Source organism: Larus michahellis, chromosome 25, assembly GCF_964199755.1.
Source record: "Larus michahellis chromosome 25, bLarMic1.1, whole genome shotgun sequence".
Classification (NCBI taxonomy): domain Eukaryota; kingdom Metazoa; phylum Chordata; class Aves; order Charadriiformes; family Laridae; genus Larus; species Larus michahellis.
In genome coordinates, this window is record NC_133920.1 from 2,527,668 (window position 1) to 2,544,710 (window position 17,043).

The 17,043-nt window shown below is 64.1% G+C and overlaps 2 protein-coding genes across 2 annotated transcripts; one reads left to right on the top strand and one right to left on the bottom strand.

Moving 5' to 3' along the window:
• Positions 1-497: 497 nt before the first annotated feature.
• Positions 498-5,247, top strand: LOC141734900 (uncharacterized). The gene is made up of 3 exons (XM_074567168.1): positions 498-695; positions 2,666-2,699; positions 4,142-5,247. Exons 1-3 carry the CDS (start codon positions 504-506, stop codon positions 4,597-4,599), a joined length of 684 nt encoding a protein of 227 aa, XP_074423269.1. The 5' UTR covers positions 498-503; the 3' UTR covers positions 4,600-5,247.
• A 3,612-nt stretch (positions 5,248-8,859) lies between these two features.
• On the bottom strand, positions 8,860-12,439 carry LOC141734792 (tumor necrosis factor ligand superfamily member 14-like). The gene is made up of 4 exons (XM_074566970.1): positions 12,184-12,439; positions 11,272-11,305; positions 10,776-10,814; positions 8,860-9,396 (listed from the first exon to the last, which is right to left on the bottom strand). Exons 1-4 carry the CDS (start codon positions 12,418-12,420, stop codon positions 8,984-8,986), a joined length of 723 nt encoding a protein of 240 aa, XP_074423071.1. The 5' UTR covers positions 12,421-12,439; the 3' UTR covers positions 8,860-8,983.
• Positions 12,440-17,043: the final 4,604 nt, after the last annotated feature.

The following is a 17,043-nucleotide window of genomic DNA, read 5'->3' on the forward strand; positions in this document are numbered from 1 at the left end:
GGGGGGGGGGGGGGGTGCAGCTCCCGGACGCCTGGGTCCCCCCTTCCAGCCTCTCCCCCCTCCTCGGTGTCCCCCGGGGCTCCCCCCGCCCCCGGCACCGCCGGTTCCTCCCCGGTCTGTCCCCACCCCCGGTGCCGGTCTGTCCCCACCCTCGGTCCCTCCCCGATGTCGCCCGCTCCCACCGTAGCCCCTCCGGTCCCCTCCGGTGGCCCCCCCGGTGCCAATCTAGCCCCCCCCCACCCCCCCCACCCCCACCCCGGTGTTAGTTTGTCCCTCCCCGGTGCCACCGGGGTCCCCCCGCTCCCTCTCCGGCCCCGCCCGGTCCCCCATGGTCCCGCCCCGGTCCCTCCCCCGGTGTCCCCATCCCCTTCCCGGTGTCCCCGTCCCCTCCCCGCTCCCTCCCCAGTCCCGTCCCACCCCCCCCGCCCCACCCGGTCCCCCCCCCGCCCCCCGCCCCGATCCGTCCCTCTATAAGGCGGCTCCGCCGTTCGATCGCCGCCGCGATGCCGTCGCTCGCCGACCCCGAGACCCCCCCGCTGTCCCCCTGTCCCTGTCGGTGCCAGTGCCGGTGCCGGTCCCGGAGCCGTCGCCGCCTCCTCCCGGTTCTCGCCGCCCTCGGAGCCGCCGCTCTCGGGGCCGCCGCCGCCGCCGCCGCGCTCCTGATGGTGCTCCGGGAAGGGTCCCCCCCGCCGCAGGTGGGCAACGGGGAAGGGGGAGGCACTGGGGCTCCGTCCGTCCGGGTGTCCGTCTGTCCGGGTGTCCCTCTGTCCTCTTGTCCAGGTGTCTGTCTGTCCTGGTGTCCACCTGTCCAGTTGTCGGGGTGTCTGACCTGATGTCCGTCCGTCTGTCCGGTTGTCCTGGTGTCTGTCTGCCTGGTTGTCCTTCTGCCCAGGTGTCTGGGTCTCCGACTGTCCAGTTGTCCAGGTGTCCGTCTGACCTGGTGTCAGTCCATCTGTCTGGTTGTCCTTCTGCCCAGGTGTCCAGGTCTCCATCTGTCCAGCTGTCCGATTGTCCGTCTGTCCAGTTGTCCAGGTGCCTGTCTGGTTTATCCAGGTGCCTGTCTGTCCTGGTGTCCATCTGTCCGATTTTCCAGGTGTCTGTCCTGGTGCCCGTCCATCTGTCTGGTTGTCTGGTTGTCCCTCTGTCTGATTGTCCAGGTGTCCATCTGTCCAGTTGTCCTGGTGTCCGTCTGTCTGGTTGTCCTTCTGTTCGGTTGTCCAGGTGTCTGGTTGTCTGTCTGTCCAGGTGTTCATCTGTCTGTCTCATTGACCCAGTGTCCACCTTGTCCAGGTGTCCATCTGTCCAGTTGTCCAAGTGTCCGGTTGTCCATCTGTCCAATTGTCCAGGTGTCTGTCTGTCCTGGTGTCCATCCGTCTTGTCCAGGTGTCCATCTTGTCCATCTGTCCAACTGTCCAGGTGTCTGTCCATCCTGGTGTCCATCCATCTGTCCGGTTGTCCAGGTGTCTGTCTGTCCTGGTGTCCAGTTGTCCATCTGTCCAGGTGTCCATCCATCCAACAGGATGGTCATCTGTGTGTCCATCCAGGTGTCCATCTGTCTGTCTGCCCACTTGTCCATCGGTCTGTCCATCTGGGTGTCCATCCATCCAAGTGTCCATCCGTCCGGGTGTCTGCCTGTCCGGGTGTCCAGTTAGCAGTCTGGTTGTCTGTCTGTCCAGGTGCCCATCTGGTTGTCCATCTGTCCACCCATCTGGGTGTCTACCCGGGTGTCCAGTTGTCTGTCTGTCAGGATGTGCATCTGGGTGTCTGTCCAGATGTCCATCCAGATGTTCATCCATCTGGGTGTTCTCCTTGTCCATCCCTCTGTCTGAGTGTCCATCAGTCCAGGTGTCTGTCCACATGTCTGTCTCTCCAAGTGTCCACCCATCTGCCTGTCCATCTGTCCAGGTGTCTGTCCACCCACCTGTCCTGGTGTCCGTGCAGGTGTCCATCCACCTGGGTGTCCATCTGTCTGCCCAGGGGTCCATCCATCTGTCCAAGTGTCCATCCATCTGGATGTCCACCTGGGTGTCTGTCCATATGTCAGTCCATCCCTTTGGGTGTCCATCCACCCAGGTGTCCCTCTAGGTGTCTGTCCATCTAGATGTCCACCCGGGTGTCTGTCTGTGTGTCTGTCCATCCCTTGGGGGGGTCCCTCTAGGTGTCCATCCATCTGGATGTTCACCTGGGTGTCTGTCCATCCCTCTGGATGTCCATCCACCTGGGTGCCCATCCGATTGTCCACCCACCCGGGTGTCCCCATCCTTCTGGTTGTCCCTCCCTCATGTCCGTGCGGCCATCCAGGTTGCACATCCTGGTGGTGTCCATCTGTCCATCCATCCCCCTGTCCCCAGGGACCCCCAGGATGTCCACCCTTCTGGGCGAGGACGCATCAGGCCTTCAACTCCCCCCCGCCACTCCTGTGCCTCAGTTCCCCCATCCTCAAAGCCACCAAATCCCCCCCCACCCACGCCAAATCCAGGGGTCCCCCCCAACCCATGGGGACCCCCCACCCCATGGGGACCCCCCAAAATACCCAACGGGCTGTTGGAAAGTCCCCAAATCCCGATGCGAAACCCAACTTCCCCTTCGCCAAGGTAGGGGAGATGGGGACAAGGACATATGGGTCCTTCCTGCCCGATGACACTCTCTTTCCTCCCCCTTGCAGGTTGCCACCGCCGCCCACATGCTGCTGAGCGCTGGTAAGTGCCCCCCCCCCGCCCCCTCCCATCCCCACTGCCAGGCCTGAGGCCACAGTGAGGGGCTCCAGGGATGGGTGGGGGACGGGGGTAGGTCCTTCCTTAGGTGGCTCATCAAGTCATCTTGAAAGTCATAGTGTGGGTTCCTCCTTCCGCCCTCGGGGAGGATACGTCAGCCCCTGGCTTGGAGCATCCGGGGGTGTCACGGGGCGGCCGCAGTGCCCAGGGTGTCGCAGTGTCCCCGAGGTGTCATGGAGCATCCTCTGCCCCTGCGGTACGCGGGATGTCACGGAGCATCCTCCGTCCCTGTGGTCCCCAGAGTGTCACGGAGTGTCCCCAGGGTGTCACGGAGCATCCTCCATCCCTGTGGTCCCCAGGGTGTCATGGAGCATCCTCCGTCCCTTGGTCCCCGGGGTGTCACGGAACGTCCCCAGGGTGTCACTGAATGTCTCCAGGGTGTCACAGGGCATCCTCTGTCCCTGCAGTACCCGAGGTGTCACGGAGCATCCTCCGTCCCTGTGGTCCCCAGAGTGTCACGGAGTGTCCTCAGGGTGTCACGGAGTATCCTCCGTCCCTGTGGTCCCCAAGGTGTCATGGAACATCTCCCGTCCCTGTGGTCCCCAGGGTGTCACTGAATGTCTCCAGGGTGTCACAGAGCATCCTCTGTCCCTGCAGTAACCGGGGTGTCACAGAGCATCCTCCGTCCCTGTGGTCCCCAAGGTGTCATGGAGCATCCCCCGTCCCTGTGGTCCTCAGGGTGTCATGGAGCATCCTCTGTCCCTTGGTCCCCGGGGTGTCACAGAGCATCCTCCGTCCCTGTGGTCCCTTGGTGCCATCCCAGGTACCCCTGGGGGGACTCTGGTGGCCAGGAGCTTCGGGGAGGGCTGTAGCACCCATCTCTTGTCAGGGGCACCCACTACAAAAGAGGAGCACCCATTTCCCCTTGGGGACCCCTCATTCCCAGTGGGGACCCCCCTTCCCAATGGAGCCACCCCTTTCACACAGGGGACGCCCATCTCCTATCAGGGGCACCCATCACTGAGCAGGAGAACCCGTCTCCCATCGGGGGCACCCGTCTCCCATCGGGGTCACCTGTCTCCCATTGGAGACACCCATCTTCTGTTGGGGGCACCCATCACCAAGCAGTAGCACCCATCTCCTATTGGGTCACCCCATTTTCCATCCAGGACCTCCACTACCCATCAAGGGCACCCATCTCCCATTGGGGTCACCCCATCTTCCATCCAGGACCTCCCTCTCCCATTGGGGTCACCCCATCTGCCATTGGGTCACCCTATCTTCCATCGAGGACCTCCACTACTCATCGGGGCCACCCATCTCCCATCGGGGCTGCCCATCTCCCACTGGGGCCACCCGTCTCCCATGGGGAGCACCCATCACTGCTCAGGAGCACCCACCACCCTTCTCCCCTCTTCTCTCCCCAGGCTCCTTGGCGGTGCCAGCGGGACCCATTTGGCGTTATGAAGAAGGCATCAAGGGCGTCTTCCTCAGCGGTGATGTCCAGATGACAGCCGGGGAGCTGCGGGTGACAACGGGTGGCCTCTACCTCCTCTACGGCCAATTCGCCCTGGTCTGCACGGCACCCACCTGTCCCCATCGCAATGTCACCCTCCAGCTCTGGCGCTCCAGGTCACAGCGCCCGTTGCTCACCGTGCCGTTGACGCTGCCCAAGGGTGCAGGATCCCAATCAGTACGTTCTGGTTTGGCCCAAGCCATCGGGCAGCTCCAAACCGGAGACGTCCTCAGCCTGGCGCTGGAAGGGGACACAGACAAGGACGGGTGGCAGCTGGCACAGGACGAGCGGGAGGGCAATTTCGTAGGGTTGCTGCGTATCGCCGGGGGTGACACGTGGGGTGACAAGGGGGTGACCAGCGGGGTTTGAGGCCGGTCACCCTCCTGGCTGGAGGTTGGGGACATCAAGGGACATTGCTGACCGCCACGGCTGGAGATTTGGGTCCCAAGACCCCCATGACCATTTGGGGACATCAAGGGGCATCAAGGGACATTGCTGACCTCCACAGCTGGAGATTTGGGTCCCAAGACCCCCATGACCATTTGAGGGCATCAAGGGGCATCAAGGGACATTGCTGACCTCCATGGCTGGAGATTTGGGAACATCAAGGGACATTGCTGACCTGGCGATGTGGGGACATCAAGGGACCTCGCAGACTTCCATGCCTGGAGATCTGGGGCGGGTGACCCACCTGCTTGGAGGCGGGGGACATCAAGGACCTCCTTGCTTGAAGATTTGGGACATTAAGGGACATTGGAGACCCCCTATGCTTGAATATTTGGGGCTGGAGACCCCTTGCTTGAAGATGTGGGGACATCAAGGGACCTCGTGGACCGCCATGTCTGGACGTTGGGGACATCAAGGGACCTTGGAGACCGTGGGACCCAGAGACCCCTCCCCTGCTTAGAGGTTGGGGACATCAAGTGACCTCCCAGAGCCCCCCCCCCCATGCCTGGACACTGGGGACATCAAGGGACCTTGGACACCCCCTGTGCTGGCCATTTGGGGACCCCAATGCCGGACACTTGGGGACACCAAAGGACCTCCCCCCCCCCCCCATTTTGGGGACATTGGGGACCGCACAGACCCCTGTGCCCAGTGACGCTGGGGGGTCCCTGCTGCTCCCAGCCCCCCCCTACCCCTCCCCCCCCCAGCTGGCCTGGGGGGGTCCCTCCTCCCCCCCCCTAAATTATTATCTGCTTTATTTATTGATTAATAAATTTATTTATGATCCTCCGTGCCCCAAAATGTCTTTAATCGTCCCCACAAATGGGGGACACCCCCACCTCCCCCCCCCCGAAGGGTGTCACTGGCCCGGCCGCCTGCGTTCCCACTCGTGCGGGTGCGAATACACACACACGCGTGTGCACATGCGAGGGCACACACATGGGCACGGGGCGCCCGCGAAACACCGCAGGCAATGGCACACACGTGTGCACACGCACATACGTGTGCAGTGGGTGAGTGCAGACACGTGCACATACGTGTGCACAAGCACATACGTGTGCAATGGGTGAGTGCAAACGTGCACATACGTGTGTGCATGCACATACGTGTGCAATGGGCGGGCGTTCGCAAATAGACACGTGCACATACGTGTGCACACGCACATACGTGTGCAGTGGGTGAGTGCAGACACGTGCACATACGTGTGCAATGGGTGAGTGCAAACATGTGCACATACGTGTGTGCATGCACATACGTGTGCAATGGGCGGGCGTTCGCAAATAGACACGTGCACATACGTGTGCACACGCACATATGTGTGCAATGGATGGGCAACCACAGACACGTGCACATACGTGTGCACACGCACATACGTGTGCAATGAGTGAGTGCAGACATGTGCACATACGTGTGTGCACGCACATACGCGTGCAATGGGCAGGCGAGCGCAGACACATGCACATACGTGTGCACATGCACATACGTGTGCAATGGGCAAGTGCAGACACATGCACATGCGTGTGCACACACACATACATGTGCAATGGGCGAGTGCAGACAGACACGTGCACAGACGTGTGCGCCCGCACATACGTGTGCAATGGGTGAGTGCAGACACGTGCACATACGTGTGCACACGCGCACACGTGTGCAATGGGTGTGTGAGCGCAGACAGACACGTGCACATACGTGTGCACAAGCACATACGTGTGCAATGGGTGTGTGAGTGCAAATAGACATGTGCACATACGTGTGCACACACACATACGTGTGCAATGGGTGGGCAACCACAGACACGTGCACATACGTGTGCACACGCACATATGTGTGCAATGAGTGAGCGCAGACATGTGCACATACGTGTGTGCATGCACATACGTGTGCAATGGGCAGGCGAGCGCAGACACATGCACATACGTGTGCACACGCACATACGTGTGCAATGGGTGTGTGAGCGCAGACAGACACGTGCACAGACGTGTGCACATGCACATACGTGTGCAATGGGTGTGTGAGTGCAAATAGACACGTGCACAGACGTGTGCACATGCACATACGTGTGCAATGGGTGTGTGAGTGCAAATAGACACGTGCACATACGTGTGCACACGCGCACACGTGTGCAATGGGTGGGTGAGCGCAGACACGTGCACAGACGTGTGCACCCGCACCTAAGGGGGCAGACGCAAATGCCCGTGTAAATGCAAATGCACACGCGTGTGCGCACGCTTTCACGTGGGCAACTGCAAATACACGTGGAGATGCAAACGCACATACGTGTGCACACGCGTGGCCTTCGCCGCCGCCCCCCTCCCCCCCCCCGCCGTGTCCCACTTTCTGAGATACCGCAGATCAGCGCAGAGATAGAACCCCGGCGGTCGCGTTTCGCAAAACCTTGGTGGTGGGGGGGCCCCCACCCCCCCCCCCCGCCCTTGTCCCTGTCCCCCCCCCCGCCGTGTCCCGTCCCCCCCCGTGGCCTTATCCGGCCACCGGCAGGAAATCCTCCCCGCGCACCCGCTCGAACGACGGGGTGGAAAGACCTGAAGGGGTCCGGGGGCGGGGGGCACCCCACACGTGTGGGGGCTCAATTACCCTTCCTCCCTGCCCCCCCCCTCAAAAATCCTAAAATTCCCCCCCTCTCCGAGCAGGGAGAAAAGTGTGTGTGTGGGGGCACAACCTCATATCAGCCACCAGAGAATCTCCATTCCCAAGAGGGGGCAAAAGGAACTTGGGGGGGTGGGGGTGGGGGGCTGGCTTGGCCCTGCCGCCCCCACCCCCCGCAGCCCCCCCCCCCCCCCCCCGTATGACCCTGACCTCCCCCCCCCCCGAAATTTTTCCTGACACCCCCCCCATCTCCTTCCCCCGACCCTTAGATTTGCCCCTGCTCCCCCAAAATGTGCCCCGGACCCCCTCCCCCCCCCGGTATACTCCAGATTCCCCCCCCCAATTTGCCCCAGTATACCCCAATTTGCCCCATCCCCCCCCCAATTTACCCCTCAACCCCCAGATTTGCCCCGACACCCCCAATTTGCCCCAGACCCCACAAAATTTGCCCCAGCTCTCCCCCCCCCGCCCCAGATTTGCCCCGACAACCCCAACATTTGCCCCAGTCCCCCCCCCAAAATACCCCAGACCCCTCCGATTTGCCCCCCGGCCCCTCCAAATTTGCCCCTGCCGCCCCCCTCTCCCCCCCCCCCCCCCGAAATTCTGGCACACAGCAGTTTCTCTTCACGTTTATTTTGGGCTCAGGATGGGGGGGTGTTTCGGGGGGGGGTGTGTGTTTCGGGGGGGGGTGTCCCCCAATTTGGGGGAGGGGAGTGCCCACCAACCCCTGCCTGGCCCCACCTTGGGGGGAAACTGAGGCACAGCAGAGGTGATGCCAGGTGAGGAACCCAGGGAAATGGGGGGGGTGGGGGGGGGTGGGCAAAGCTGGGGGTGGGATCGGGGTTCAGGGCCCCCCACCTGAATATCAGGGTTACCCCCCACCCCCAAAATAAATAGGTTAAAAGGGGGTCCCGGAGGTCCCCCAGGTGTCCGGGTGGGGCAGGATCCGGGTCATTGGCACCCAGTGCACAACCCTATAGAAGCCACTGGAGAATCCACAATGTTCTTCAGTCCTGCGTGTCAGGGGCTTTGGGGGTGGCCAAGGCGGTCTTGGGGGGGTCCTGTGGAGAAGGACCCAGGTGCCCGGGTGGGTCAGAGGCCAAGTCTGGAGGGTCCGGGTCATCAGCATCCAACGCACAACACTATACGAGCCACTGGAGAATCCCCACTGCTCTCCAGTCCTGAGCGTCAGGGACTTTGGGGGTGGCCAAGGGGGTTTTGGGGGGGGGGTCCTGCGGAGAAGGACCCGGTGTCTGGGTGGGTCGGAGTCCAAGTCTGGAGGGTCCAGGTGATCAGCACCCAGCGCACAACCCTATACGAGCCACTGGAGAATCCACAACGTTCTTCAGTCCTGGGTGTCAGGAGCTTTGGGGGTGGCCAAGGGGGTCTTGGGGGGGGTCCTGTGGAGAAGGACCCAGGCCTCCGGGTGCGGCAGGGTCCAAGCCTGGAGGGTCCGGGTGATCAGCACCCAGCGCACAACCCTATAGGACCCACTGGAGAATCCCCACTGCTCTTCGGTCCTGGGTGTCAGGGACTTTGGGGGTGGCCAAGGGGGTTTTTGGGGGGGGGGGGGGTGTCCTGCGGAGAAGGACCCAGGCCCCTGGGTGGGTGGGAGTCCAGGTTGCTGCTCATCAGCATCCAGCGCACAACCCTATACGAGCCACTGGAGAATCCCCATCACCGACCCCCCCCCAAAATAAACTCACACCATGAACATCCCGAAGTAGGAGCGGGTGCCGTCCACCGCCCGCACCAGCTCGGGGGCCTGCACCCGGGTGAACACCTCGTCCCCCGCTTCCAGCCGCACCAACCCCCCCAGGAAACTCTGCCGGGCCCAGGGCGTCCCGTGGGGTTGGGGACAATAAACCACCTTCGTCACCAACAGGTCGAGGATCCCCGGGTACCGCGGCGTGCGTTTGTGGATGCCGTGGAGGGTGGCGGCGCGAACCGGGCACCCGGGAGCGCCCAGTTGCACCTTGGAGTAGACGAAGTAAAGGCCGGGCTGGCGGCAAACGAGGGAGCCCTCGCGGTAGCCCAAGCCGCGGATGAAGGCCCAAGACTTGCCCGGTTCCCACCGAAGGGACCCGTTGGGTTGGGAGGAGAGGTCGGCGCCGGCTGCGGGGAGGAAGGGAGAAGTGGAGGTGAGGGGGGGGGGGTGTCAGGGTGCTGAGCACCCCAAAATCATCCCGCACCCACCTATATATAGGGGACCCAGGTTTGGGGGCACTGACCCCCCCCAATCCCCCCCCAGCACCCACTATCTATAGGGGACCCAGATTTGGGGGCCCTGACCCCCCCCAACCCCCCCCCCAGCACCCACTATCTATAGGGGACCCAAGTTTGGGGGCGCTGAACCCCCCCCAATCCCCCCGCAGCACCCACTATCCATAGGGGACCCAGTTTTGGGGCGCTGACCCCCCCCCAATCCCCCTCCAGCACCCGCTATCTATAGGGGACCCAGGCGTCTGGGGCCTCGAGCCCCCCCAATCCCCCCCCAGCACCCACTATCTATAGGGGACTCAGGTCTGGGGGCACTGACACCCCCCAATCCCCCGCCAGCACCCACTATCTATAGGGGACCCAGATTTGGGGACCCTGACACCCCCCAACCCCCCCCCCCAGCACCCACTATCTATAGGGGACCCAGATTTGGGGACCCTGACACCCCCCAACCCCCCCCCCAGCACCCACTATCTATAGGGGACCCAGATTTGGGGGCCCTGACACCTCCCAACCCCCCCCCAGCACCCACTATCTATAGGGGACCCAGATTTGGGGTGCTGACCCCCTCCAATTCCCCCCCAGCACCCACTATCTATAGGGGACTCAGGTCTGGGGGCACTGACACCCCCCAATCCCCCCCCAGCACCCACTATCTATAGGGGACCCAGATTTGGGGACCCTGACACCCCCCAACCCCCCCCCCCAGCACCCACTATCTATAGGGGACCCAGATTTGGGGACCCTGACACCCCCCAATCCCCCCCCAGCACCCACTATCTATAGGGGACCCAGATTTGGGGACCCTGACACCCCCCAACCCCCCCCCCAGCACCCACTATCTATAGGGGACTCAGGTTTGGGGGCCCTGACCCCCCCCCCCAACCCCCCCCCAGCACCCACCTATCTATAGGGGACCCAGGCGTCCGGGGCCCCAAGCCCCCCCAAACTCCCCCCCAGCACCCACTATCTATAGGGGACTCAGGCGTCCGGGGCCCCACCCCCCCCCCCCCCCGGCGTGGAACCTTCCCCCCCCCCCCGGCCACCCCCGCGGAGGGACTCAGGCGTCCGGGGCTCCCCCCCCCGCCCTCCCCTCGGAAATTCCAGCCCCCCCCCGCCCACCCCCACTTCTTTCCACCCATCGGGGAGGGACCCAGGCGTCCGGGCCACCCCCCCCCGCCCCCCCCCCAACCCTCGGGGTGGGGACCCCGGCGTCCGAGGCGCCCCCCCTTGTTGTGTGCCCCCCCCCCGCCCCCACCCCACCCCCCCCATACCTATGAGATGAGCTGCTGGTTTCCTTGTTGGGGGGCGGTCTGCAAAGGGGACCCAGGTGGCCGGGTGAGGGCTGGGGTCCCCAAGGTGGTGGCACCCCCGTCCCCAGGGTGGTGGCACCCATGTCCCCAGGGTGGTGGCACCCATTTCCCCAAGGTGGTGGCATCCCCATCCCCAGGGTGGTGGCACCCATGTCCCCAAGGTGGTGGCACCCCCGTCCCCAGGGTGGTGGCACCGCTGTCCCCAGAGTGATGGCACCCATATCCCCAAGGTGGTGGCACCCTCATCCCCAGGGTTGTGGCACCCATGTCCCCATGGTAGTGGCACCCATGTCCCCAGGGTGGTGGCACCCAGGTCCCCAAGGTGGTGGCACCCTCTCCCCAGGGTGGTCACACCCTTGTCCTCAGGGTGCGGGATCCCATGGTCCTCAGGGCAGTGGCACCCATGTCCCCGGGGTCGTGGCACCCATGTACCCAGGACCCAGTTTTGGGGACCCACCTTGCAGCATCTTCTCCGACAGCGGCTGGTTCCCCTGTGGACACCCACATGGGTCAGGGGACACTCGGGGACACGAGGGCACACGAGGACATGGGGATACGTGGGGACACGAGGGGACACGAGGGTGCATGGTGACAGCGGGACACGGTGGGACATGGGGACACACAGGGACACATGGTGGGACACGCACCTGGGTCTGGGGACACACGGGGACACGGGAATGGACATGAGGGGACATGAGGGGACATGGGTGCACACCTGGGGAGACACGAGGGGACACGAGTGGACACGGAAACACACGAGGGGACACGAGGGGACACGAGGGGACATGCAGCACCACGGCCCCTTCCCACGCACACGCGGTGTCACCCACTGCCCCGTCCCCATCGTCCCCGTGTCCCCCCTGTGTCACTGTGTCCCTCCGTGTCCCCGTGTCCCCCACCTCCCGCCGTATCCCTGTGTCCCCATAACCCCCATGTCCCCACATCCCCCCTGTCCCCCCATGTCCCCTGATGTCCCCATATCCCCCATGTCTCCCATGTCCCCATGTCCCCATGGCCCCCATGTCCCACCTTGTCCCTGCGTCCCCATAACCTCCCATAACCCCCATGTCCCCACATCCCCCCTGTCCCCCCGTGTCCCCCGTGGCCCCTAATGTCCCCATATCCCCCATGTCTCCCCATGTCCTCCATGTCCCCAAATGCCCATGTCCCCGCGTCCCCCTATGTCCCCATGTCCCCTCATTATCTCCCCGTGTCCCCATGTCCGCCCCCGTCCCCCCATGCCCCCGTGTCCCCATATCCCCCATGTGCCCAGCATCCCCCCAGGTCCCCCCATATACTCCCATGTCCCCATGTCCCCCCCCGCTTCAACGTGTGTCCCCCCCCGCCTTGTCCCCATGTCCCCTCTCACCTGCAGCTGCGCCATCACCCTCTGCAGGTCCCCCCGGACCCCTGCCAGCACCCAGCCCTGCACTGCCACCGCCACCAGTGCCAGGGCCACCAGCGTCCCCAACACCCACCGGCCCCAAGCCACCCCCCGGACCCGCCGCCGCCACGTCGGGGTGGGGGGGGTGGCAGCACACATGGGTGCCTGGGGGGGGGGCAGCGGTGGCCAGGGCCCCGCTACGGTGAAGACGCCGTCCCCCATGGGCCACCCCCGGCGTGTCACCCGGCGTGTCACCCGCTGTCCCGGGGACCGGCACCCGCTTTATGGCCCCGGAGGAAACGGGGCCCACGTCACCCGTCGGTGTCACCACCACGGGGTGGCTCCCCCCCGCCATGGGGATACGGGGCGGGGGGGGTCACGCACGTGGTCGTGTGGCTTCTCCCACCCCACGGTGCCACCGCCGTCCCCAAGGGTGGCACCTCGTCCCCTCCAGTGCAGTGTCCCCATAGTGTCACCCCCTTTGTGTCCCTAGGGGGGGTCTCTGTGCCCCCCCCCCCCCCCCCCGCCATGTTTCCAACACTGTGGCCCCCCTGTGGTGTCCCCTGCACTTTCCCCATGGGGACACAGAGGTGCCACCGCATCCCCCTACTTTTGGGGACGTTGGTGACCCCACGTGTTTCACCAGGACTGGGAATGTCCCGAGTGCCACCAGTGTCCCAAAAATCATGGGGGAAGGGCGGGGGGGGGAAGTGCGTCCCCATCCTCAGGGACACTACGGCCGGGGACATCGGGGACACCACTGTCCCCACGGTGGCCTTGGGATGCTGGGGACAGGTTGGGGACAAATTTGGGATGCTCCGGGGGGGGGGACAACCCGAGGACAGCCTGAGCGAGAGCTTGGGGACAGCTTGGGGACACTCCCAGCTGCCACGTGTCCCCAGGGCGAGGCCAATGCGGGAAGCAGCAGGACGTGGGGTGACACGGGGGGGGTGGGGTGGGGGGGTGTGACACCCTCTGCCACATGCGGCTCCCGGCCACCCCCACGCCTTTGGGGACACCGCGCGGCCGAGGGGGACGGGCGCTCGGCCGGTTGCGTGCCCGCACACGCGTGTGCAAAGCGCTGGCACCGTGCATACGCTGCCACCACGCCTGCGCACACGTGTCCACCTTCACGCACGCCTGCGCGGCTGCATGCGGGCATCGGGCACACGCGTGCTGGCGCACACGCCTGCGTCACGCACGCACACGTTTGGGTCGCGCACCCTCACGCTTGCGCCCGCACCCGCGCATTACGCTATCGCACGCTTGCACACGCTTGTGCCACGCACCCCCATGTGCGGGCATGCACGCGCTCGTGCTACAAGCAAGGCGCGCACACACGCACTTGTGCAAGCGCTCGTAGTCCCCCGCCACACGCTTATGCACGCAGCCACGCGTGTCAGCGCCCCCTCCACGTCTGTGCACACACGTGTGTCTATGGACACACGTCTCTGTGCCCCCACGCGTGTCTGTGTCCCAACATGTGTCTGTGCCCCCACGCGTGTCTGTGCCCCCACATGTGTCAATGAACACACAGGTGTCTATGAACACACGTCTCTGTGCCCCCACGCGTGTCTGTGCCCCCACGTGTGTCAATGAACACAGGCGTGTCGCTGCCCCCGTGTATGTCTGTGCCCCCACACGTGTCTGTGCACTCACGTGTGTCAATGAACACACGCGTGTCTGTGCCCCCACACATGTCAGTGCCCCCACACATGTCTATGAACACACACGTGTCTGTGTCCCCATGCGTGTCAGTGCCCCCACGCGTGTCTATGGACACACACGTCTTTTTGCCCCCACACATGTCAGTGCCCCCACGCGTGTCTGTGAACACACACGTGTCTATGAACACACGTCTCTGCCCCTACACGTGTCTGTGCCCCCACACGTGTCTGTGCCCCCACGCGTGTCTGTGAACACACACGTCTCTGTGCCCCCATGCATGTCTGTGCCCCCACACGTGTCAGTGCCCCCACGCGTGTCTATGGACACACACGTCTCTTTGCCCCCACACGTCAGTGCCCCCACGCATGTCTGTGAACATACACGTGTCTATGAACACACTTCTCTGTGCCCCTACACGTGCCTATGCCCCCACGCGTGTCTGTGAACACACACGTGTCTGTGCACTCACACGTGTCTGTGCCCACACGCGTGTCTGTGAACACACACGTGTCTGTGAACACACGTCTCTGTGCCCCTACACGTGTCTGTGCCCCCACACGTGTCTGTGCCCACACGCGTGTCTGTGCACTCACATGTCTCAGTGCCCCCACAACTGTCAGTGCACACACGCGTGTCTGTGAACACGTCTCTGTGCCCCCCATGTGTGTCTGTGCCCCCACGCGTGTCTGTGCCCCTACACGTGTCTATGAACACACATCTCTGTGTCCCCACACGTGTCAGTGCACACACACGTGTCTGTGAACACGTCTCTGTGCCCCCACGTGTGTCTGTGCACTTACATGTCTCAGTGCCCCCACACATGTCTGTGCCTCCACACGTGTCTGTGAACACACATGTATCCGTGTCCCCACGCGTGTTTGTGCCCCCACGCGTGTCTGTGCCCTCACAGGTGTCTGTGCCCCCACGTGTGTCTGTGAACACACACGTCTGTGCCTCCACACGTGTCTGTGCCCCCACATGTGTCTGTGCCCCCACGTGTGTCCGTGAACACACACGTGTCTATGAACACACATGCATCAGTGCCCCCACGCATGTCTGTGCCCCCACGCGTGTCTGTGCACTTACATGTCTCAGTGCCCCCCCACGTCTGTGAACACACGCGTGTCCGTGAACACATGGGTCTCTGTGTCCCCACGTGTGTCTATGAACGCACACGTCTCTGTGCCCCCAACACGTGTCAGTGTCCCCACGTGTGTCTGTGCCCCCCCCACGTCTGTGCCCCCACGCGTGTCTGTGAACACACATGTGTCTGTGCCCCCCCGCGTGTCTGTGCACTTACATGACTCAGCGTCCCCCCCCACGTCTGTGCCCCCACGCATGTCTGTGAACACACACGTCTCTGTGCCCCCACGCGTGTCTATGAACACACGTGTCTGTGCCCCCACGCGTGTCTGTGCACTTACATGACTCAGCGTCCCCCCCACGTCTGTGCCCCCACACATGGCTGTGAACACACACGTCTCTGTGCCCCCACGCGTGTCAGTGCCCCCGCGCGCGTTCACAGCCGCACGGCTGCATGCCGGAGGAGGTGCGTTGCCCCCGCACGCGTGCGCCCAGGCGCAGGCCCCACGCGTGTGCAGGGCAGCGCAGCGGAGGCCGGAGACAGCGCCGGAAAAGCGCCGCCCGCGCCAAGGCCTTGCTCGGAAGGCAGGAAACCGCCGGCCGGGTGCCGGGCTGGGTGCTGAGCGTGGGGGGGGATTGGGGGGGGGGGTGGTACAAAGGCAGGGTGGCACCCAGCGCCCTGCACCCAGCGCCGGGCAATGGTGTGCACCGAATGGCACGCAGCACCGTGCCCCGCACCACACGCTGCAGTGCCGAGGGCGCAGCGCCGTGCAACCAGGGCTGTGCAGCGCCGTGCACCGAGGACATGCAGCGCCGTGCACTGAGGACGTGCAGCACCGTGCACCAGGGGTTGTGCAGCACCACGCACCAGGGGTTGTGCGCAGTGCCATGCACCAAGGACATGCAGCTCTGTGCACCAAGGACATGCAGCACCACGCACCGAGGATTGTGCAGCGCCGTGCACCGAGGACATGCAGCGCCGTGCACCAAGGATTGTGCAGCGCCGTGCACTGAGGGTTGTGCAGCACTGTGCACTGAGGACATGCAGTGCCATGCACTGAGGGGCGTGCAGCGCCGTGCACCGAGGACGTGCAGCACCATGCACTGAGGGTTGTGCAGCACCGTGCACCGAGGACGTGCAGCACCATGCACTGAGGGTTGTGCAGCACTGTGCACCGAGGACGTGCGGCACTGTGCACCAGGGGTTGTGCAGGGCCATGCACTGAGGATGTGCAGCACCGTGCACCGAGGGTTGTGCAGCGCCATGCACCAGGGGTTGTGCAGCGCTGTGCACGGAGGACGGGCAGCATCATGCAGCAGGGGTTGTACAGCGCCGTGCACCGAGGACATGCAGCGCCGTGCACCGAGGACGTGCAGCACCGTGCACCAGGGGTGGTGCAGCGCCGTGCACCGAGGGTTGTGCAGCTCTGTGCACCGAGGACACGCAGCACCATGCACTGAGGACTGTGCAGCACCGTGCACCAGGGGTTGTGCAGCACCGTGCACCAAGGACATACAGCGCCGTGCACTGAGGATGTGCAGCATCGTGCACCAAGGACATGCAGCACCGTGCACCAAGGGTTGTGCAGTGCCATGCACCAGGGGTTGTACAGCGCTGTGCACCGAGGACATGCAGCGCCATGCACTGAGGACTGTGCAGCGCCATGCACTGAGGCCATGCAGCACCGTGCACTGAGGATTGTGCAGCGCCGTGCACCAGGCGTTGAGCAGTGCCATGCACCAAGGACGTGCAAGCACCGGGCACCGAGGGTTGTGCAGCCCCGTACACTAAATGCCAGGCTGCAGCGTGCACTGAGGGCCACGCAGCACGATGCGCCGAGCGGCTTGCACCGATGGCACCCAGTGCCGTGCACCGACAGTCGTGCACCGATGGTGACAAGCGCAGTGCACCAACAGTTGCGCACCAACGGTTGTGCACCAACGGTTGTGCACCGATGGCGCCCAGCACCGTGCACCGACAGTCATGCACCGATGGTGCCCAGCGCCGTGCACCGCCGGTCGTGCGCCACGCAATGCGCAGCGCCGTGCACGGAGGCCGCATCCCCCTGACACCCTGCAGATTCAGAGCCAGGC

Bases quoted from the DNA above. Each gene is read 5' to 3' on its own strand.
- LOC141734900 (XM_074567168.1), top strand. From the start codon at position 504: ATGCCGTCGCTCGCCGACCCCGAGACCCCCCCGCTGTCCCCCTGTCCC. The intron at 696-2,665 runs GTGGGCAACGGG...TCCCCCTTGCAG, and splicing joins AAGGGTCCCCCCCGCCGCAG to GTTGCCACCGCCGCCCACAT. The intron at 2,700-4,141 runs GTAAGTGCCCCC...TTCTCTCCCCAG, and splicing joins CCACATGCTGCTGAGCGCTG to GCTCCTTGGCGGTGCCAGCG.
- LOC141734792 (XM_074566970.1), bottom strand. From the start codon at position 12,420: ATGGGGGACGGCGTCTTCACCGTAGCGGGGCCCTGGCCACCGCTGCCC. The intron at 11,306-12,183 runs GTGAGAGGGGAC...GGGTGTCCACAG, and splicing joins GGGTGATGGCGCAGCTGCAG to GGGAACCAGCCGCTGTCGGA. The intron at 10,815-11,271 runs GTGGGTCCCCAA...TCCCCTTTGCAG, and splicing joins GTCGGAGAAGATGCTGCAAG to ACCGCCCCCCAACAAGGAAA.